At 44.5% G+C, this 23,354-nt stretch overlaps 1 protein-coding gene across 1 annotated transcript in view; it reads left to right on the forward strand.

The window, feature by feature from the left end:
- Abhd2 (abhydrolase domain containing 2, acylglycerol lipase) overlaps positions 1 to 23,354 on the forward strand; it is a 101,077-nt gene that overhangs the window by 13,560 nt on the left and 64,163 nt on the right. The window contains exons 2-3 of the mRNA XM_010621047.3: positions 10,053 to 10,139; positions 13,135 to 13,334. Coding sequence (XP_010619349.1) covers positions 13,141 to 13,334 — 194 coding nt within the window. The 5' untranslated portion in view covers positions 10,053 to 10,139; positions 13,135 to 13,140. The remainder of the gene's footprint in view (positions 1 to 10,052; positions 10,140 to 13,134; positions 13,335 to 23,354) is intronic.

Genomic DNA, 23,354 nt, shown 5'->3' on the forward strand with positions numbered 1-23,354 from the left:
GCTGTGATTTTGTGTTGTCCCCAAGTCACGTGGGTGTCTGCTTCATGGGGTGGCCTGTGGCATAAAGGCAAACCATAGGTGGACACAGAGCAGACTTCTGCCTATTACAACTGACAAAGTCAAACAACAAACATTGACCAAAACCAACAAAGAGCCGGCCATCACTGCACACACCTATATGTAATCCCAGCTATAGGAGGCTGAGGCAGGAGGATTGCTGTGAGTTTGAGACCAACCTGGGCTACAAAGCAAGTTTGAAGCCAGCCTGAACTACATAATGAGGCCCTGTCTCAAAAAAATCAAACATACAAACAAAGCCAACAAAGGAAGGCTGCTAGCAGGCCAGGGTGGCAGTTAGGACTTGCCCTGAGGCTTTAAAGAAAGCAAAGGAAATATTTCCAGATGGGGAGACTAGAGGAGCCTGGCCAGGACCACAGCCGGGGTCATGGGCTGCACCAGTGAGGAGATGCAGGCAAGTGAGGGTGAATATACTGACCCAGAGTGCTTCCTTCGGAGCCTCTATTTTTCTAGATTGCTCAGTGTTCCCGGTATAGGAGGCCACATTCAGGACTGCCCGGAAGCCAGTTTCTGTGCTCCTTGTTTAAATTCCTAAGCAGTTGCTTTAAAACTAACATTATTTTAGGCTAGCCGGGCATGGTGGTGCATGCCTGTAATCCCAGCATTCGGGAAGCTGAGGTAGGAGGATCACTGAGGCAGGAGGATCGCTGTGAGTTCGAGACCAACCTGGGCTACATAGTGAGTTCCAGTTCAGTCCCAACTACATAGTGAGACCCTGTCTCAAAAAACCAAAAGAACAACAACAAAAAAAACATTATTTTAATCTTGAAGGTTTTTTTGTTTTTTGTTTTTTTGGTACCAGGGATCAAACTCTGCCCCTTGCACTTGCAAAGCAGGCGCCAGAACCACTGAGCTAAATCCCTGGCCCAATCTTGAAGTTTTTAATAAGGCAGTTTTCCTTTAAATAACTCAAAACATTTTACAACCCTTGTCTTGAGTATATCTGTGGATATTTATAATTACAAAATACTTTTTAGCCCACATAATTTCATCAGCTTCTTTCCCTCAATAAGCCATGACAGAATTTCCCTTCTCCTATTTTTAGGAGAAAACAGAAACTTCCAGAGTTGAGATGACTCACCCAAGATTACTTTGGCAGAACCTGGGCTCAAACCCAGGTCCTCTGATTCTAAAACCTGTGTCACTCAGTTACACCACATGGGCTCTTTGGCTAAGCTTTAAAAGCCCAAGAAAGGCCAAGTGACCTTCTCAGAGCTACACAGCATGTCGAGTAGGGGGAGAATAATTGTAGATACCACTGGAAGCAAACAGTGCAGACTCAGAGGGGATCCCTTCCTCCTCTAATCCAGAATCCAGTGCCTCCAGACCCTTCCACTTGGATGGTGTCCTGGAAGTTGGGGCGAGGTCCTTTCTGCTCTTCCCAGAGGCTGTGCAGGGCTCCCTGGAGGCTGGTACCGGGGCTGGCTTGTTCAGCATCCATGGGTGGCCATCTCACAGCACTGTTTCACCACATTAGCCCAAGGCCCTGAGCACAGATCTGTCCTCCATATTACCTGCACTGGCTGGTAGCATCTGTCTTGTAAGAGTTGGTCACCGTGGAATCCATGTGACCTCCAAGCCTGATGTTCTAAACTGGCAGGAGACCCAAGGTATTTATAAAATGGAAGTAAGGAAAGCATCCTTCAGATGGGTGTGAGGTGTCTGCTCCTCCCACTAGAGTATTGGAAGGACACAAGCTGGAGCTGCTCATCCTCTGAGCTGGGAGAGGCAGCAAAGCAAGCAGGCAGAACTGCCTCCTCTGGGGAGGGTGAGGGGCCTGCCTCACACCCTGATTGCAGGCCTAAGAGCATAGGTATTAGCCTCATTCCATGATCTGGCACCGTGGCTGTGGGAAAGCAGAACAATCAGGAGCTGGGACTCCCTTGTATTTTTACTTTCTTTTTTTTTTTGGTACCAGGGATTGAACTCCGGTCCTCTCGCTTGCCAGGCAGGCAGCAGAACCACTGAGCTAAATTCCCGGCCCTTTACTTTCTATTAATGGATGGTCGAAGTAAGTCCTTTGCTGTTGCAGCTGTGGATAAGACTTTTCCTGCCAAGGGTGGTGCCAGGCACTGGGTCTCTTCCTCCCATCCCATCTGGGTTTCTTCTTTCTATATTTGCAGACATAGCAGGGGGTCCGAGCTCTGCGCTGTTCTTGGAAGGCACCCCAGGAACTTGTTATATGCCACAAATCTGGAGCTATGATTCTCCTCAGCTGTACCCCTGAAAATGCCAGTAAACTAGGCAGTTGAGTTTTTGGGTTCTGGTAAACTGAGGTGTTGCTTTTGATATTACAGAATTTAATTACAGTACAGTTTTTACAAAGTTTAGTTAGTACAATGTTTAGAGGTATGGAATCTCTCTGTGAAAGTGCCTGTCCTCTTAGCAAGTTCTAGACTCCACAAAGGAAGCACTTGGCTTATGGTTTTCAGTCTGTTCTCTGGCATGGATTGGTTTCTCGGAGAGAGCAGAGTTCTGCTTGTGATTTTCCTAAGTGCTTTCTGTTCTTTCTCTAGGAGAAAGTCCAGCTCTGTGAGGAGGGTTCCATGTGAAGGGAAAAGGCTGGCCAGCTTCCCTTAGGCATCTTAGCAAGGGCATGTGAAGATGGAAAGTACTCAACTAATGTGCTTGTCCACTGGTGACTCAATCTTCAGGTATTTTTAGTCAGGGAGTTTCTGTTGTGAAAGCTCCTGGGTTAGTAGCCATTCCTGACATTTCACTGTAAAGTTCACATTTTCTTGCTTTGAGTAAATTTCCTTCTGGTACTAGGAACTTTTAGCCATTTTCTAAGATCAGGTTAAGTGAACTTACGACTTTGTAGAGGAATATGGTTAGATAAACTCTTATCACTTGAATGAGCTTGTACAAAAAGGGAATTTTAAGGTCTTAACACCTTAAGGTCTTTGAACACCTGGCAATATTAATGTAAGTGTATTTAATTATCTGTCAGTTCCTCTGCTTTTCTTTTACCAAACTGTGTCTGGCCTTGTAGGATCTGCTTTGTAAGAGATGTTGGACTAGATCAATAAAAGGACCTTTTCCTCCCTATTGCTTTCTACCTCCCTTCCTAGCCACTTCTCAGCACCAGAACATGCATGCTCTGAGCCCCCAGGGCAGCCCTGGGAGTTGGGGTGTCGGCTGCTGAAGGAAAGTGGTTAGGTCCTCAGTGCTTACTGTTCAACCCTGAGTGTCTCTTGGCATCTCTTGAAAATAAGATTGGTGTGGGCACGGTGGTGATACCTAGATTCCCAGCACTCTGGGAGGCCAAGGCAGGAGGCTTACAAGTTTGAGTCCAGTGTGAGCAATTTAGTGATTTAGCAAGACCTTGTGTCAAAAAAATTTTTTTTTAAAGGGGTTGGGGATGCAGCTTAGTAAGAAGGGCCTGGGTACTACAAAATGAAAAATTCAAAAATGAAACAAGGCAAGGGGAAGTACATGCCTGTATCCCAGTGCTCTGGGAGGCTGAGGCAGGATGAACACATGTTCAAGCCCAGCCTGGACAACATAGTGACTTAGCTAGACCCTGTCTCAAAATAAAAAATAAATAAAAAAGGGCTGGGGGTTTGTTCAGTGTGAAGGTCCAGGATTCAGTCCTCAGTGCCACAAAACAAACACATAAACAAACAAAAAACAGTATTGAGCCTGTTGTTGTCAGGGCCTCCCCATCATTTTGGGCTGTAGGCAGTGGTAGTGGGAGGAGAGTCTTTCAAAACCTGGGGTGCCTAAAATATTCATCCCATAGAAGGAGAAGGACATGCAGGACTAGACCAACATGGATGTGCTGGGAGGTGGTTTGTGAGCTGCTGGCCAGGGTGCTCACCTACCCAGGGATATCAGTCCTGGCTGAGAGAGGGCACAGGACCCAGGCTGTCAAGGAAACACTGTTCTGAGTGGAAGAGGCCCCGTCTGGAAAGCCCCTGAGGTCCCTCTGAGGGTCCCAGCCCATGTACTGAAGTCCTCTATGGGCAGAAAGACACATCTAGGAGGGGATGCCAGGCCTTCTAACATCTGCCCTGGGTGTGTCACTCAGCTCCTGCAGCATGGCTCTTGGTTTTTTATACTATTACAGCTCTGATTCCCTTAGTTCAGTAGCAAATAAGGGGCGGGAACTGGCCCCTTTGCTGCCTTCTTTCTCCTCAGACATGTGGTACCTACATTAGTGTTGGCTCCTTTATGGCCACCAAAAAGGCTGAAAGATCGGGCTAACAGGGTGGAGACAGACCATGCTGTATGGCAGAGTGCTGTGGCCTTCTACTGTTCTCTTGATACCCTGTGGGGCAGCTGTGGGGGACAAAGCCCGCCAGGGGTCCCTGAGCTGGCCTGGGGGTGGCTGAGTGGATTTCCCTACAGGAAGGCTGAGGGGCAGCCTGGCCATGGACAGGGGAGAATGTGTATGTTAGGGAACTCTTTTTAGCACAAAAGAGGAACAACAGATTTTGGAACTATTTCAGGGACTTGGTGATCACCATCTCTCACCTAGAAACTTGGGAAACATGGCTGTAGAAAAATCAGACTCAAGAAGAGTAGGGCCAGGGATTTAGCTCAGTGGGTGATATTCCTGCCTTGCATAAAAAAAAAAAAAGTACTTCCCAACATTAATTTTGGGCTCATTGGAGGAAGTCCATTCAGTCAGCCACCTAGGTGTTACAATGGGCCAGGCCTTTGTGTTGGTTAGGAAAGCTTGTCTTTTGTCGATTTCTGTCTGTCAAGTTAGGTCATTTACAGAGGCAAAATAGAAAATCTAGTAGTGGTGATGGTAATAACTGATATTTTTGGGGATTTACTGAATTAATATGGTGGAATTATTGGCATAAATAAATTTATTGGTAACTGAGTTATTGATATAAATGTATAAATGTTTCATTTATTTGAAGAAGAACAAAGGCCCTGAGCTTTGTTCATCCTGTTGAATTTTGTTGTTTGTGGTCTAAGAAGTAGGCTGGAAAGCAGGAGCCGTGTTCTATTACAAAGTAGAGATATTTCTTCCTGTGCTTTTTAGCCAACAGCTGCAATTCTATCCCTAGAATCTCAGACAGTTTGAGCGGAAAGAGACCTTGGTTGGCATCGCCTATTTCTAGCCCAGTCTGCTCATTTTACAGACGAGTTCTGTAGGGCCCCAAAGGTTAAATGACTTTTTCAAGGTCACCAGGCAGGAAGGGCCAGAGCAGGCTAAACGAGCCTGCCTGCAAGTCATAGGCTGGAGCTGTCACCCCTGCTTTGTGCCTTCATCTTAAACTGATGCCCTTGGCTCTAGCAAGCAGTGGGAAGTGATGGAGGCACAGCCTGGGGCCTCACCATTGGTGGAAATACTGGTTGAGCATGCCTGAGAGACCAGGGAAACATTAACGCTATTCTAACGACCAGCTATTGGACAGGTCCTGAATTCTTTTGTTAATGTAGAGACTACAGGTGGATTCTAACTATCAGTTACAGCGCCTAAATCCCACTTACAAGAGAGGTGAGGGTGCAAGGTTTACGCCCACAGATGCACAGAAAGCTCAGAGTATCACGAGGTATCCTGAGGTGGCAATCAGACAGGGTGGGCTGGGCAGACCCTGACTTTCCATCTTCACATACCTAGCCTACCAGCTTTTCTGACTTTGTAGATTGACTTGTGCTCAATTCAACCAGATTTCAACTGCCTAGAAACGGGGAGGGGCACACCAAATAATACAGTGCAGTCTGAGTTTGTTATATGTAGGACAAGTTCAGAATATGAATATTTAGTGGCAGGTTGGACTAGAAAAGAAAGCTCACCATAGAATGAAATGTAAGATGAAGTGAATGTTAAGAGTTTTCTTCTGAAATTACTGCTTATTCCTGAATTAATATCTAGATAGGCATGCATTACACAATTATATGGACACACACACACACATATACAGTCCTACACTTCATCCACTGAGGCCCAGTTCTAGATCTAACTACTCCATAAATCTTCTGTTTTATTTTTTCCTTAACTAGTTATTCTTGTCTCCAAGTTTCTAAATACACATATCCATAATACAAACTTTTCTCCTCAGTTAAAATGGGAACTCCACTTAATTGCCATCCTGCATGATAATTAACACACAGTAGGTATTCAGGTACTTAAGCCAGCAACAGTCAAGGGAGGTGGACACAGGAACATGCGAAAGAGCTGCTCTGCTCCTCAGCTCAGGTCCTGGATCCCAGCTGCATAGGTGGGCCACAGTGACCCTAAATTGCTCCTGGGATTGCCTTCTCGGAATTTAACTGAATTTTAAAACCTTGCCATTTTTCAAGGGTTGCATCAATTATCTGCTGCATTTGCTGTTAAAAAAAAAAAAAGTTGTAGGCGGACACTGTCTATCACACCACTCAAGGTCCCCTTATATAAAGTCACACATATTTTAAAAATAATTCTGTGCTTCCAAAGCCCTCCTTCCACTGAGTATGTTGTGTGTCTGGGCCAAGAGCACTGTCTGCTGCTTCTATTCCATTGAGAGACTACTGGTCTGGCTAAGTTTCCTCTTTCCCCTGACAGTCACAGGCTCAGAGACATTCAAAGCTGGATCACACACATAATCATTATATATGTTGATATATGTGTTTTCCTTGTAACATGGTTTCAACTTTTTTATCTTATTAATATATTTTAGAACTTTTTTTCTTCTTTTTTCTCTTCGTGCAGTGCCAGGGATTGAATGTAGGGCCTCATGCGTGTTAGGCATATGTTCTACCACTGAGCTAACCCCAGCTTTTTTAAAAGCCTTTTTTCCCTAATAACAAAAGTATTTAGAATCATAATGAATTTTAGAAAATAGAAAAAAAGAGTCATTGCCAGTACTTTATAACTAGCACTTCAGTTTAGGTATATAATATTTCCTTGTGTATCATTGGAAATTGCAGAATAAAAAGGTCTAGAAATAACAGTGATGCAGATGATTCTCTCATGTGAAACAAATCCTGAGGCAAGTGATCTAGGACTGATATGATGGCTTCACTAAATTGTCAGGAACACAAATCACTGTCTTTCTCTTCTGCTGTCATCTTTATGGAGTTCCTAGAGTGATCTCAAGGTCACTCCTTGCCCAGGGTGGCTGTCAGAGTTGCACTCATATTGTCTGCATTCCAGGGAGGTGGGAAGGGAAAAGGGAAGACAAAAATTTAACTCTGCCTTTTCAAGAGCCTTCCTAGAAATCAAACAGTTATAGCTTAGATCTAAAATGTTACCTAGAAATCTCATATATTCAAAAGTGGAGACTTTGGAAGGTGATTGGATCATAAGGGTACCAATTTCCTCAATGGTTCAATCCATTGATGAGTTCATGCTGAGTGGGCTACTGGAGGTGGAGCCCAACTGGAGGAAGTACATCACTGACAGTCTGCCTTTGAAGGGAGTATCTTTTCTTTGGCTCTCTTCCTGCTCACTTGGTGTCCCAGCTGCCATGAGGTGAGCAGTTTTCCTCCACCAGACCCTTTCTGCTGTGATGTTTGTACCTTGGAGCCAGCCAGCCAGGAACCAAAACCTTTGAAACGGTGAGCCAGAATAAATTCTTCCTCCACTAAGTTAAATTTTTTTCAGATATTTGGGCACATACACAAAAGGTTGACTAATAGACCAACTCTTCCACAACTGGCCAGAATGTTGTCCCTCAGACTCACCTAGCTGCAAGAGAAGCTGGAGTGTGTTGCTCTTCTCCAAATTTTTTTTTTTCCAAATTCTTTATTTTTTCCGCAATCCTAGCCTCTGTTACTAAGGATGAAGAGGAAACTTATTCTTGGAATCAGCAGTCAGCAACATCGCCAAGTTTTTCTCTCTCTAGATATATGTTTAGTAAGGGTGTTTTATTGAAGCCATCTCAAAAGGTGTAAGTAGACTTCAATCAATAATTCAATATCAATCAACACAAAAAGTACTACATTTTATTACCCTGTAACCTTTACCACTCTATCCTTCCCCTTTTTTTTCTATAAATTTTCATTTGCACTTATACTAATAACATTTTTTGTTTAATGTACTTTTTTTTTCTTTTTATTGAGTTTATTGGTACAATCTAGGTATACAATACAATTACATTCATCATTGGGATTCTGTACCTTTAGTAATAACATTTTTTGAATATTCCGTCAGTATAGACTTGTCTAGGGCTAGAAGGGACCTTAGTTTTCTCAAAGGGTTGCATACCTCAGTGCTGATAGGGCCTGTTTAGGTATAGAAACAATTAGAGTGGGCCAGAAGGCAGGGTTGAAGATAAAAAGGGAGTGGCAAGATCAGTGCCAAGGACTGGAAAGAGCCTCTGCCTTATCCACAGGGGCGGTTCTGCTCAGGCCTGTTCTTTGTTGCCCTGTGGGAATGCTGGCTCCATCTTGCCAAATCTTAGAATTTTTTAAAGAGAAACCAAAACTCTGGATTTTTATCTGAACTCTCCTGGTGTTTATAACTTGACAAGTTGATAATTTGGTATACCCTACCAGCTCTTGTACTGCCAGTTTGGGATCTTGGGTCTGTCCTAGGCCTTTTCCTCTACCAGTAGGTTAATCGAGTCTCTCCTTTGACTGGCTTTTTCTTCAATCATTTTGCTGTGGTGAGTACAGAAAAAAAAAAAAAAAAAAAAAAAAAGCAGGACTTGAATCCCAAGCTCAGCTTTTACAGTGACTTTGGGAGATGCATTCAGTTTGTTTCGCTTGCTTCTCTCACTTCCTTGCTTTTAAGTAGCACAGGATGATGGTTAAGAGCATAGTCTCTGGAGCCAGGGGTGAATCTTGGCTTTTCTACCTACCACTTCTGTGACCTTGAGCAAATATTTAAACTTCCTAGACCTCGGTTTCCTCATCTGTAAAATAGGGTAATAATTGTATCTGCCTCACTGGGCATGGAAAAGATTAAGAATTAGTATTCCCACTGGGCAGGGGATTTGGCTCAGTGGCTCTACCACCGCCTGTGTCACACGCACAAGGTCCTGAGTTCAATCCCTGGTACAAAAAAAAAAAAATAGTATGTATGATTATGAAGGACAGAGCTTGGTGTATATGAGCTCGAAGATAGCACTACGTAAACACTGGCTGTCTCCTCATGTTACTGTTTTGGCTTCCTCTGCTGCTTTGGAATCTATAGATTTTTTAGCACATTTTCAAGGGGTCTCAGGGCTCTGGTTCCTCATCTCACAGTGAGCACTTGTTGTTTCCAGTGCCCCTCGCGGTCAGCCTCTGGAACCCTTGTCCAGACCCAGACCTGGAGGTGTGGCAGCCCCATACTTGTTCCTTTCAGCTCGGTCTTGACTCTGTTGTAGTACCTTGTTTTTGAGCCCATCTCTCCCTTCTGCTTTTCTCAGCTCACATTTTTCTTGCCATGGCCACATGTTTGGGAGAGAAAGAATGTGTCAGCTGACTGTGCTGTCTTGACCTAGGGCCTCACTCGGTTACTACATTTGCCACATAGATATAATTCCTGTCCTACTAGGCATTGCTGAAGGGAACTTTGGGGGTGAGACAGAAAAGCGGTGCAGGTTGGCTTTATCTAGGACAAGGAGTACAGAAGATAGATGACTTATGTTAGAAGCCATGGAGAGGCTGCCAGACAGTGCTTCCCCCAGGAGGCATAAAAGTAGCCAAACAACCACAAGGATGGTACATGTGTTAAAGAAATTGTCTTACCAGACATAGTAGTACACAGTTGTAATCCCAGTACTCAGGAGGCCGAGGCAGGAGGATTATGAGCCCGCCTGAGCTACACAACAAGTTCGAGGCCAACCTGGATTACATAGTGAGAACCTGTCTCAAAAACAAAACAGATTATCTCTTTCCCACACGACATTAAATGCAGAGAAATTTAGAGTGTTTTTGTTTCAGTTAAACAGTTACTTTTTTTTTTTTTTTTTGGTACAGGGGATCGAACTCCGGTCCTTGCTCTTGTGAAGCAGGCGGTGGAACCACTGAGCCAAATCCCCAGCCCAAACAGTTACTTTCTAATTCTTTAAAACATTACCCTCCAATCTTTTTTCATCTTTTAGGTTAATTTAAATAAGAGATCTGACCTGACCAGCCCAACTGTACAACTTTTCAAGGAAAATTACTATCTGCTGTGAGAAGTGACATAGGTATGTATTGCTAAAACTCTCATTTTTCCTGCTTCTTTCCACCTCCTCCTGTGTTAGTAAACAGAGTAGAACAGGGAAGGGGAGGATTTATTTTTTAATTCCATAAAACTTATTACTCTATAGAGCCGGGCATGGTGGCACATGCCTGTAATCCCAGCACTTGGGAGGCTGAGGCAGGAGGATCGCTGTGAGTTCAAGACCAGCCTGGGCTACATAGTAAGTTCTAGGTCAGTCTCAACTACATAGTGAGACCCTGTCTCAAAAAGCAAAAAAAAAATAAAAATAAAAATAAAAATAAAACTTACTACTCTATTATTAATGCCAATACACAAAATATTCAGTTTCAGTGTGGTACGTTCATATATGCATTTAGCATATTTTGTTCATATTCATCCCCTTATTTCCCTCCCCAATTCTTATTCTCCTCCTTTGTCTAAAAATACTCTCCCAATAAAGTTTTTTTTTTTTAATGAAAAAAAAAAAATCACTACTCTAGACCAGTGTGGACTGGTATCCAACCTAGCCCTCTGCATTGCTGAGCAATATTTCTTCAGTGCTGGAGATGGAACCCAGGGCCTCTCACAGGCCAGACAAGAGCCCTACTGCTAAGCCTCAGCCCAGCCCTCTGCATTACTCTGTTCCCTTTCCAACAAAGGAGGCAAGGCAGAAATTCTTTTCTAGCTCCATATTACCAATGCACAGAGAAGCTTTGAAATTTCTGGTAGGTTTTTGTTGTAGGCCTTGTGCTTACCAGACATAAAAGCCATAATTAACCGTCTGTCTCACCTTGGATATTTGTTGAGCATTAGTCTGACTAGCTTAGGTGACAGAGGTCCAACAGAGTGAGGAATGGGCTGCAGGGTGACCCCTTGAGCATCTTTAAGTGCAGTGCTGTATACTTGCTTAAGCCACAGGCCCTTTGAAATCTGATTAATGCTGTGAAGGTTTGCCCCAGAAAACTTCATGTATGCGCAGACTTTCATGTATGATTTCAGGGGCCTCCTGGACCCTAGAGTACCATAGGGAATCCGCAAACCCCAAGTTAAGAATCTTTGTTTTGGAAGTATGTAGACAGACAGCCCTGAGGGCTGGGGTTTTAGCTCAGTGGTTCTGGTGCCTGCCTTACAAGCATAAGGACCTGAGTTCGATCCCCAGTATCAAAAAAAAAAAAAAAAATAGTGAGTTTAGACAGACAGCCTTCGGGGCTGACTGACCTCAGAAATGAGATGGTGTGTCACCAGAAGTGAAGGTTTAGGAAAACTGCTCACTATAGCTGAGAGGGCATCTTGAGGTCTAGCCTCTATGCAAAATTGTGTCGGAAAGGTTTTCAAAAATTCCTTTCACCAGGTGTGGTGGCACATACCTGTAAGCCCAGCATTTGGCGGGCTAAGGCAGGAGGATTGCAAGTTGAAGTCTTATCTTAGCACGACCTTGTCTCAAATTTTTAAAAGAAGGCTAAAGATGTAGCTCAATGTGAAGGTGCTGGGTTTAATCGCCAGTACCACTAAAAAAACATTTTTTTTTCTGGGCCTGATGATAGAAGTGTACTTAAACAGGTATGATCATTAATTTCCTTCCCTTATTGAGTCAAGAACGCTTGCCAGAGATCATCTGCAGTGTTTTTAGGTCCTTTATTTGCCAAAGTCACCTTGATTTTAGAAAAGGGTTTCTGAGGCCTCTCTGGACCCACCTTAGGTCTCAGGGGAGTTGAGTCACTTTCACCCCACTCATTTTTTGGAGATTGTTTTGGCCCTGCCTGTTTTGTTTCCATCCTTGGCTATCACAGTCTTTATAATGACTGATTTTTGCAGAGGCTACTTGAAATCATCCCGGGGGAAGCAGTTGCCATAGCTACCTGGACTGTGGGAGTTACCATTTTCTTCTTCTTCCTCTTCTTCCCCCTCCTCCTCTTCTTCCTCTTTCCCTTCTTCTTCCTCTCCTTCTTCCTCTTTTCTTCACCTTTACCCTCTGTCTCTCCTCTCCGTATCCCTCTCCCTTCCTTCCTCCTTCATTAGCTTTCATGTTCCTTAATTCTTCTGGTAACATCTGATACTCTGTTATTCAGCTGAGCAGCAAGGAAAAGGCTGAAGTTCTGTTACTGTTGTACTGGCTTGGTTCCGAGTGTGTGTGTGTGTGTGTGTGTGTGTGTGTGTGTGTGTGTGTGTGTGTTGTATATGTGTGTGTGTGTGTGGGTGTGTGTGTGTGTGTGTTGTATGTAAAGTCAAGCTAGTTTATAACATGAAATGTTAGGAGTGCTTGGGAAATACCATATATGCGTATATAGTTTCTGTGCTATAATTTTAGTTCTTGGTCTAATAGTCAAATTTGATCCACCTTTAGCCTAATTTTATACTAGTGGCTACAGCCAGGTTTGTTTTGAAGGAAAAAAAATTGCCACACTCATTGCCACACTGCCTGAAACCTCCAGAGCCAGTGCCATTGCAATGTGGGCTGAGTGAAAACTAGATTCCAGTACCAGGGCCTTTGAAGAACAGATGGCTGGGTCAGGCTGTGGTTGTTTCTGCTTTGCCTGATCTAAAAACAGAGAGGTGGGGCAAGCAGGCAGGACGGCACACCTTGCACCAGCATAGGCTGTAAACACAACACTTAACACACACCTGCTGCTCTAGATGCAGATTAAGTGTGCAGAGAGCTTTGAGGTGGCCTGTTCACAGAAGTCAGCATATTGCCCCCAGTCCTACACCTGCCTTTCTCACTAGTCATTTTTCCTACGCTCAGAAAGACACAGTTGCCAGCATTTTCCAATTTGCTTATCTTGGAAATGCTCATGAAATTAGAGAAAAAACCATGCTGGGCGCCATCTGTGAGCACCCAGGGCTATGTGCTTGTAATTGGTTGGCTGCTGGTGCATGGGCAGTTGTAAGGTGCTGATGGTGTCTTCCTGTGGACACGCATGTGTCCTGCTCACAGGAGGATGTGCTTCTGTCATGTGGCGCGCTCTACCCCTCCTCAGACCTGTCCTCTGCTCCCCCAGATCAAGATGAATGCTATGATGGATACTCCCGAGCTCCCGGCCGTGTTTGACGGGGTGAAACTGGCTGCAGTGGCTGCTGTGTTATACGTGATTGTCCGGTGTTTGAACCTGAAGAGCCCCACAGCCCCACCTGACCTCTACTTCCAGGACTCAGGGCTGTCACGCTTCCTGCTCAAGTCCTGTCCCCTTCTGACCAAAGAGTGAGTAGACCGTGTGCCCTGCATATGCCCATCTGCTGACCTGTTTGCCTCTGGGTGGTGTTCAGAAAAGAACCTGCTCAGGCTGCGGGGCAGCTCAATGATGGAGCATTTACCTAACATGCACTGTGTCCTGGGTTCAATCCCCAGCATTCCCCTGTCCTCCAAAAAAGAACCTTCCCATATTGTGTCCTTAAGGCATTGAAGAAAGGATGACCTCTGTGGTGTTAAAACAGCCAGTTCTGGTGGTAGCCCGGTGTTTAAATTCCAGAGCCTGTGAGACAGAATCAAATCTTTGTTGCCTGGAAACATCTTGTCTTCCATAGTATGGTGTCCTGATCCACAACAAGGACCTTGTGAAGAGGAGTAGTCATTCTTACCTCTTTTTCTTATTTTCTTTTTAAAAATAACTAGAAACATTGACTCCCACAGTCTCCTTTTGCTTCTTCCTCTCCCCTGCACCCGTTGTCGATGAGCCTGAGGTGCTGACCCGGTGCCATGTGACTTCTGTTGAGATGACCCAGCCTCCTCCCGGGATAGAAGAGAGTCCCTATCTGTCTTCATCTCCCTGGAGGTCAAGGCTGGGAGTGGAACGTGACATCCACCTGTGTGCTGGTGGCTTCAGTGCTGAGTCTGGCCACTGGCCAGCATCACCCACCCGCCTGGTGAAGCCCGGATGAGGAGGGTGCTGGGGCAAGGTTAAAGGAGAGCTGATGTTGCTTAGGAATTAGCTGTGGTTTCAGATGGGCCTGAAAAGATGTTTTTCCCCCAACTATTTACTTCCAAGGCGTATCCCTTTGATTTATAGGACCAGCCCTCAAAAGCATGTCAGAGCATTAGGTAAGCAGCCAGTTCCCTCTGGCTTGAACTGATGAACAACTAGAGGGCAAAGGGATTCTTTCTCTCCCACTTTTAACTAGCATCTTATTGCTAATATAGAGTCTAATAATAGGATTAACTGTATCCTGTATTCATGTAGCACATTGGCAAAATGTTTCCATGTTGCTCTCTCCTGCCCATATCATTGCATCTGAAATGATATTCTGCCATTTAATTCTCTTAAAAATGTAAAGGTTGAATTCATTTTTCCTGTCATTTTAAGAATGAGGAAACTGGGAATAGCAGAGGGAAGCTTACGGCAAACTGGAGCCAGCTTCCCTTTTCATCCATGGCGAAGAGGACAAGGTGCTTTCTGGGGGGTGGTGCAGGGGCTGAGGCTGAGCAGAAAGAGGCCAGCCCAGAGGAGAGGCGTGAGCAGGGCGGGCCTCCTGGTGGCCTTCAATCCCCGAGTGACCTCTTTCTGTGTCCACCAGTCTGGCTGAAGCCACTGCCCTCTGATGTTCTGTCGCTTGCCACATTTCCACAGTGGCCTTTCATGTGTTTGAAACTGAGAGCAGGAAATGTCTGTCCAGGGTAAAAGTGCTTCTCTTGGGACTTTGAAGCTGTTTTCCTAGGACAAAGCCCGTCTGCAGCCTCACAAGCACTCACCCAGGCTGGAAGGTTCAGCAAACTGATTGATAGTGAGCTGCTGTTCTCATTCAGTAGCCCTGACTGCAAGCAGCTGGTTTTTACAACTTAGGTGCAAATCAGAGCATAACCTCTCGCTGCTCTGCAGCAGGGAACTAGTTGATGAGAGGTGAACATTGAAAGCTTGCTACAAGAATAGGGATTCTTCCTTTTCGCCCCACTTAGCGTTAAAGTCAGTTTTAAATCTGTTTTAAGATGATTGACCTAAAGCTACATCATAAGTGAATCTTTTTCTGTCTGGAGAAAAACTTTGCTTCAGTGGGAGGATATGCCTCTTGTTCACTTAGCAACAGATCAATATTTGCCTAGCGATTTGTTTTTTGTTCTCAAGAAGTGTTTGCTTTTAGTAAAACATGCAGACCAAAGCTCAGTCCTGAACTGAGAAAATTCTAGATTATGATGCAGATCTTCATTTTTTTCTGCATAAAAAGATTAATATATTTCTACTTTTTAAAAATAGAAAATAAAGCACACAAAAATCATCTGTAATTCTACTGAAAGATAACATAGCATTGCTATTTTGGTGATCATCTCTGTGGTTTTTATCTTCTTCATATACAATGTGTGCCCTGTATAGAATCAGTGTGTAGTTTGCTTTGTATTTGTGGTGTTTTGTTTTGTCTTGTTTGGTTTTCGTGATACTGGGGATCAAACCTGGGGCCCTGAGCATGCTAGGCCAGTGCTCTACCACTGAGCTCTGTACATCCCCAGCCCAGGATGCCGTGTACATATTACTTGATGATCTGTTTTAACACTTCATAGGCCCTAAGCATTCACCATGCTTTAATCATCTAACATTTAATTTTTAACAGCTTCAGAATTGTGTCATTCATTCAAATTCCTTCATGGTTTTTGGCCACAGTGGTGTAGAGAAATTTGGAATAGGGTACAAACCTAGGGCTTTTTCCTCCAAACTAGCCAGGGGACCCTGGAAAAAGCACAGCCCCTCTGGCTCTCGCTTTCCTCCTTTGTAAAATCAAACAGGCAAATTGTGAACCATACTCTTTAGGGTCAGCACCCTCTGCTTCTGGCTCCCTTGCTTGGTCAGCGGCATCATGAAGTCCTCCTAGAGGGAGCATCCTGGGAGGGAGCCCTGATTACTGACCAAGAGAAGTAGCTAAAGGGAAAGATTTTCTTGTGTATCTGTCCTCTCCTAACTACTCCCATCCCCCATGCTCTGGAACAGGCTGGCGGTCTCCCTTGGGCCTTTTAAAGTGCTTTTCTGAGCTGTCACTTACATATAGTAAAATTAAGTATACAGCTCAGGACCTCTTACCTATGTATTCAGTGTGTAATCTACCACTCCTTTAGTCTATTACAGGAGTGCCCCAGTCACCTCCCTGCCTGTGACCCACCCATCTGTCATCACAGATTACATTAGTTGGCTTTAACAAGCAGGCCAGCACCCAAGACTTGCTGTAGTGTGACCCGAGCCTACCTGCCCAGCTTATCACTTGTGACATTCTCTTGGTGCCAGGAAGGGCTGTTGTCCTCTGGCTACTCCAAATCCCCTTCCCTCTCTACCAACCTTGTATCCTATAAGAAAAACTTAACAGTGTCATTCCTGAGAAGCTTTCCCTGACTCGCCCTGTCCCCTTCAGCCATGTGCCCACCATGTGTTCCCTCAGTGTGTGCCTTCTGTGTCCCTTAGCACATTTCATCTGGTTTTGTGAGAATCCATGTCTATCTCTTTTCCCCATTGCTGGGGTATGTGTGCCCCAGATCAAGAGCCGCACACTTGGTGAGACAGAGCAGGATCCCTGGCAGTTCCCAATCTCAAGTGCAGTATCATTCTTTCTCTTGTTTGTCATAAACAGGTGTAGGCGAGTGATGTTCTCATTTTGGCCAATGCTATGTGCACTGGGCAAAAAAAACTTCCCCGTCTCCAGCTTATTCAGTGACGCCCTGGGGAATCGGTGTACCTTTAGCTCTCTCAGAGCTTTGCATTTCTGGGAAGGCTCTACCCCATCTCTGAAAGCAGATGAATTTTATTTATTTATTTATTTGTCTTAAATTAGGCAGGGCAGCCTGCATAATGCAGTCTGCAGCCTCCATTCCTTCCCTGTGGGCTTTGCTGGAGTTTCTATCACCAGATCCAGGTTGGAAAGTGATGATGGGCAGCAGGTGTCTGTAACTGGAACCTGCTATTAAAATTTCTCTTTCCCCCTGTGGGAAGCCAGGCAGCTTATTTTTCCCTCATTAGCAGGCTTGTTAGTGGGTCGAAGTGTGGCTGAGGATGAAGGTGTTTTGGAGAAGTGAGATGGAGCCTTGCTAATAGACAAACCTAAAACTGAGCTGAGCTGTCTTCATAGGATGCAGGAGACACCCCAGAGTCCCTGTACGGTCCAGGGAGTGTTAGCAGTCTGATCAAAACCTTAGGGCCATGGATTTAGTTCAGTGGTTCCACCACCTGCTTCATAAGTGTAAGGCCTGGAGTTCGATCCCCCGTACCCCCCAAAAACCCCCAAAATAAAAAAACACACAGCCACATGTTTGTGGTTTCTTTCTTCCCCAGAGATCAAAACCTAATCACTTTCTTCTGCAGCCAGCTGCCACCTGCATTCCTCAGAGCTGTCAATACTGTTCTCCATGAGTCGAGATACCTGAAACTTGACTGTGAGGTTCACACCCCTTCTAACACCGAACCAAGCACTCAGTTGGCTCTCCCATGCCATGGTGCCCTCCTAGAATTATTCTTCTTGGAAACTGCTTTACCCAGTCACAGAGAGTGGCAGAGACCCCAGAGCCCTTCTGCAGATGGTAATGGAGTCCTCTTCTGTGGTTTCCCACCTTTCTCACAATCCTCACCAAGCAGGAGTCCTTTGAAATGGTTTCCTTTTCCCAGTTAGCCTGTGTCTTCAGTTTCTTGCCACTGTCTTTGTTCATGAATACTTCTCTGAGACTTGGCCAATGGGAAGAATTTTTTTAAAGATCATTAAAAAAAAAAAACTAGTTCATAGTGGCAACATTTAAGAGGCCTTTTGTTTGTTTGTTTGTTTGTTTTGTTTTTTTTGTTTTTTTTTGGTTTTTTGAGACAGGGTCTCACTATGTAGTTGAGACTGACCTGGAACTCACTATGCAGCTCAAGTTGGTCTTGAACTCACAGTGATCCTCCTGCCTCAGCCTCCCAAGTGCTGGGATTACAGGCGTGCACCACCACACCTGGCTCAAGAGCCCTTTTCATTGGTTCTTCTTATTGGTTGTGTTCCATACATACTCACTTACTAACAGTAAATATCCATTTTTCTTTGATCTGCCCCAATAAAAGCCCAGTTCTGTGTGTGTGTGTGTGTGTGTGTGTGTGTGTGTGTGTATGCTATATTTGTCATAAATGTGCAAGATACACTATTTTTTTCTCTTAGAGTACCAAGAAGTGTTAAATAATTAGAAATACCCTTAAAAAGCACTGGGTTAGGTCTCTGATAGTACAATGCACAAAGTTCTTTCCAGAACTAAAGAGAAAAAGACTTTATAAACTCCCACCCTCCTGCCATTTCCCTCTCTGCCTTTTTTTGATAAGGCGGATTATTTGCAGTGACACTGCCCAAGCTGAAGCTGGGGTAAAGGCCCTTGATGTAGGCAATTCGTGTTTTCTCAGTCTCAAATACAAGCTCAGGCAAATACAGTTTCTCAAACTCCCTTCCAGTCAGACTGACACCCCATGGCCCCTCCAAGGTAAACATTCTGGAGCAAGTACAGCTTATTTATAGTTAGTTAAAGCCAAAAAAGAATTTCATTATCTTGGGCTTAAATTCCTCTTGCTCACAGACATTCCAGATCAGATTTAGCTCTTTCCTCCCTGGCTGAACATTAAAGCTTCGTCCTTTTTACAGGATGAACTCCTAATTGCCAGGAGCCTTAATTCCATTGACCTGATTTTATGCATTTTAAGAGCTATACAGATATTTCCTTAGATACTTCTGGTAAACCGTGAACAACTGACAAGTGGACCTGCAATGCTTATGTAGCCCTCAGAGACAGGTTACCTGAAATCTTATATTATAAGAGAGTTCTAGAAAGATGCAAGACAGGATCATCTTTATTGGGATTGAATATTGAAGGATAACCTCAACTGAGGTCATATTTTCAGGTGACTTCATCTTTAAATTGCTTAAGTAATTTTGAATAATTGTAATTATAATTACACTGTCAAGTTTAAAAGCTGAATTATTAACCCTGGGATGTAGTCTTCTGTTACCAGGCTCACCAAACATCTCAGTTTTCCTAGGTCTGCCAGGTTTCCTGGGACATGGGGCTTACTCCACTTACACTGAGGAATTCCCAGAGAATTAAGGATAAGTTGGTCGCACTGTTCCTTCCCGTTTTCTGCTTCCATATGGTGAGGTTGTTTGGTGAGTGGATGATGTACCATTGGAAGTGATGTTTATTTTTCCAGTGGCCAGGTGTAATTTAATTCTTGGATATTAGTGTTCCTGCACTGTCTCTGCCCTAGCAGGTGACTTATTCAAAGGACTAGCCACAACAGGACGGAAAGTGCTGCCATCTTTGAGGCATCTTGTATTGAACACTAACATGAATCTGCTACAATACTCATCCACTCTGTCTAACCTAGATCCAGATTGTAACTCCTTGTTAAGGACTCAGTGCCCTCTTTCAGGAATTGTTGAAGCCTGAAGTACCTGAAAGGGATCAGAATCCAAAATATTTAAGACTCATTCAATTTAGTCCTGATAGGAAAAGACTCATCTCTCATATGCCATGCACTCTAAAAGAAACAAATTCCTTTACTGATCAAATGCCGCCTTTACTGATCAAGTCTGAGTTTATCTTGGGGAGGCTCTCCTGTTCTTCAAAAATGCAAAAGAAGAGCTGGGAATTTAGCTCAGTGGTTCCACTGCCTGTCTCATAAGCGCAAGGACCAAAGTTCGATTCCCCAGTACCAAAAACAAAATAAAACAAAAATGCAAAAGAAACCTGTGCTACAAGGATTCCATCACACATTAAATTGAGTACGTATAGAAGAGCAACTGGGCCTCAGCACCTGCCATGAGTCCTTTTGCTGAATCACCCTTCTGTTCCAGTTTTCCCCGGACTAGGGCCAGGGTCAGTCTTGGCCCACTAGCCATCCTTAACTGCTACTCATTTAAACTACTTTCCTTAAACCTATCTTCCTTTGTAGGTCTTGCCTGGGAATCCATGTTTGTAGTCGTTCTCAATATGTAGTTGCTGAAAATTGTTCCAATATTCAGCATCACATTGCTTTCTAGAGAATCTAAAAGTTCTAAGTATAGCCAGCTTTTGTCAGCTTCTCATGTTTTATTGGCCCCATGAATCATTGGTTACCAATTTTGATCTTAAGTTGCTCATTGCAGTTTGCACCTCATCCTCACTAGAACAGCAGTGAGGGGAGTAACTGGCTGTGGAACCTGCTTGTCTTTAGTAATGTCAGGAATTCCTGTCCTACCAATGGAGTATACTGGGAGGACTAGCTCTGGGGTCTGAATCCACTAGGGGTATAATAGTTACTCAAGGAAAGCATTGTACTAGGTTTGTGAGGAGATCTACACTCCCTGAAACTCCAGGAAGCTACTAAAAACTGTGATCCTTGTGTATGCCTGGCTAGATGGAACATCACTGCTGTCCCTGTGACCAACTGTTGCCAGACTGAACTCTTCATCTGCCAAGGTGGCTACCTGCAGTGTCACAGTGAGCCAGGACAGCAAGTCAGTCATTATAACAGCTGTGACTTACCCTAAATCTCCACCCAGGCCCAGTTTCTAGGCAGAGTAAGGGCACTGGGTTAGCATGGGCACATGACCTCTAGCCAGGCAACTTGACTTCTGAGGTAGCCTTTAAAACATCTGTCATGAACCATTTGGAAAACCTCACCAGGAATCCAGTGGCTAATCCAGAACCACCTGTGGCTCTGTGACCAATAGTGTGATTACTCCTCCTGATAATCCTGAACTTGTGTGTTCAGTCAGATCACATAGTTTCAAACAGTGACTCCATATTAATATGAAATGAGAAACCCCAGAAGAATGTCTTGTTTTTAGTGTTTTTTTATTTTTGTTTTTGTTTTTTTTAATTAAAGCCTTCCAAGCCATTACAGGTTCCCACTTAGATGTGAGCTAGAGACCATTCATGCTTGGAGGGTTGGTGGGACCAAGAGACACACTGTGGACTGATGGCCAGCACAGGTTATGGTCACACTGGCAAATGAGCTAGAAGTAGACAAATATGGACTTTTTCTTCCTTGGCATTTGAATAAAGGAAGACTCTTCGCTACAAATAACTACAAATATGTATTTTTATAATTCACCAATTAATATATTTACTGATAATATTAGCAATCTGCTTTCCAGTCTATCTACTTTCAGCACCCACCAAACCTGTATACGATCACCATACTTTTCCTCTTACTTCCACCTTTTCTGCCCATCAAGCCCTCTTCTTCCACCCCTCCAGGCTCTCTCAAGACCTAGCTCCTCTGCACCCTGTAATTTGGTCCATCTGCTGTCTCTTCTGCTCTTCCCTAATGACAGGGATGTAAACAACTTCCCTGTGTATATCTTCTTCACCACTCACTGTATTCTCAGAGGTTTGAAATCAGAGACGGTCTCAAAACTGTATGTGTCCCATGGCTGTGCCTTTGCCCAGGACTCATCCACACTGGTGTCTGTAGAGTGTTGGGGTAGAACATGTGATCAAGTGTCACAGTGAGTAATTCAGACAGGAATAAAGGAGTTTAGGGAACGAGTACTACCACTACTGTCACATCTTGGATGAGGAGGCCCTCAGTCAGCTTTGCGTAGGTGAGACTGTGAGAGAAGGCACAGAGGTCCATGTGAGCACAAGCCGGTGAACTGCTCACTTAAGCAAGGGAACTGGGAGAGCACTGGCTTCGCTTCTAAGCCAGTGCTATTGTCCTCATTGGCCCTTTTGTCCTGTGGACTGCTACTCAGTTACCAAGGTGACAGAGGCCACCTGTCTTGCCACATTTCCTTCTTGTTCCTCCTTTACCCTGACTCACAGCCCTTCATACTCCCGTCCACAGGTCCATGGCTCTTCATCTGGCTAGACTTTGACCATCTCTCTTGTAATTCCCAAAGATGAACTTAGTGCTATTTGCCTGGCATTTGACCTGCCACCCGATTTGATCTTTGTTCACTGTGTCCTTTGGGTTTGCTTACTAATGAATTTCTGGCCCTCTCACTGGTCTGGTATCCACAATTGCTTCCTGGTCAGCTCCTAGCCGTGCTCTGTTCACAAGAGCTCTCTGATTATACCCGAGGATCCCAAGTCTGTAGGGGAGGAGAAGAGGTCAGATCACATGGAGTCTCAAATTCCTACAAAGGAATTTGGGTGTGCTCCTAGTGGTGGTGGGAAAGAGGATGGGAGAAACTCGAGAGCCCTCCCGAGTAGAACCTGTGGTATTGGTGGATGATGTCCTTAGGCTCTTGAGCAAACAGCTGTATCACAGCACAGGTTACGGGAAGCTCAGAAAGAATAAAGTCATTGACAGAAATAGAGAAGTCACATGGGGAAGCTGCCTTCTTGGGGAGAGTTGTTTGCCTTGGGGCTTGTCTGTGGGAGTTACAAATCTTGCAGTTGAACTTAGTTCTGAGCTCAAGGCCAGTCATGAGGATTCTAGATCTTCCTAGCCTAGGAGTTTGGGAGGGGGTGGTGAAGCCAAAAGACTCACAGAGGAAGGACTGATGGCTGTGGCAGGCCATGGTGACGGTGAGAAGAAGAGCCAGCTCATGAGCCAGGGACAGGTGACAGGAAAGCAAGAGGAAAATTGGAAACCTAGAGTGTCATGGAAGCCAGAGAAGGAAAGCTGTGAAGAAAAGGTGCCAGAGCACGAACCAGGGAAGATGAGGTCTGACCAAAGGCCCATGACCTTCGCCAGAAAGAATCAGAAGTGTTTGATGATATGTTTTCAGTAGAAAGCTGAGAAAAGAAACAAACACAGCTACTGAGAACGCAAAAGCTGGGAAAGGAAGAGGGACAAGAAGGAAACCGGAGCGGCTCAGTAGAATTGAGAATGTCACCTATGATTGGGAAGGTGGGTGCAGAGGAGCTAGTGAAGAAGAAGTTAGCAAAGGGATGATATGGGGAGCTGTCAGGCTGGGGACCTAGGGCCTAGGCTGTGCCCGGAGACCCTCCAGCTGGGCACAGATACCAGCTCTACTCTCTGCTGGCCAGGTAACCTCCCCTTGCCAAGTTTTTGTTTCCTCATTTGTGAAAGAGAGTAACTGCACTTATTTTGTAGGTTCATTATGAGGAGAAAAAGTGACAGCACGTGAAGTGACTTGTAGGATGCCTGGCACGTATGAGTTTAGCTGCTATTATTACAGCTATTTATATATTAATATTGTTAGCTAAATCAGTTATACACATGACAAAGGACATAATGAACACAGAGTTCATACAAATATATTTGGATGTCAAAAGCTCAGTGTACAAGTGGGTAAAGGATATGCATAGGTAATTTCCACAAGAGGAAATATGGTACAAATAATAAGTACCAAA

The sequence above is a fragment of the Fukomys damarensis genome, unplaced genomic scaffold (assembly GCF_012274545.1).
Source record: "Fukomys damarensis isolate Sample0158 unplaced genomic scaffold, DMR_v1.0_HiC HiC_scaffold_7, whole genome shotgun sequence".
NCBI classification, from domain to species: domain Eukaryota; kingdom Metazoa; phylum Chordata; class Mammalia; order Rodentia; family Bathyergidae; genus Fukomys; species Fukomys damarensis.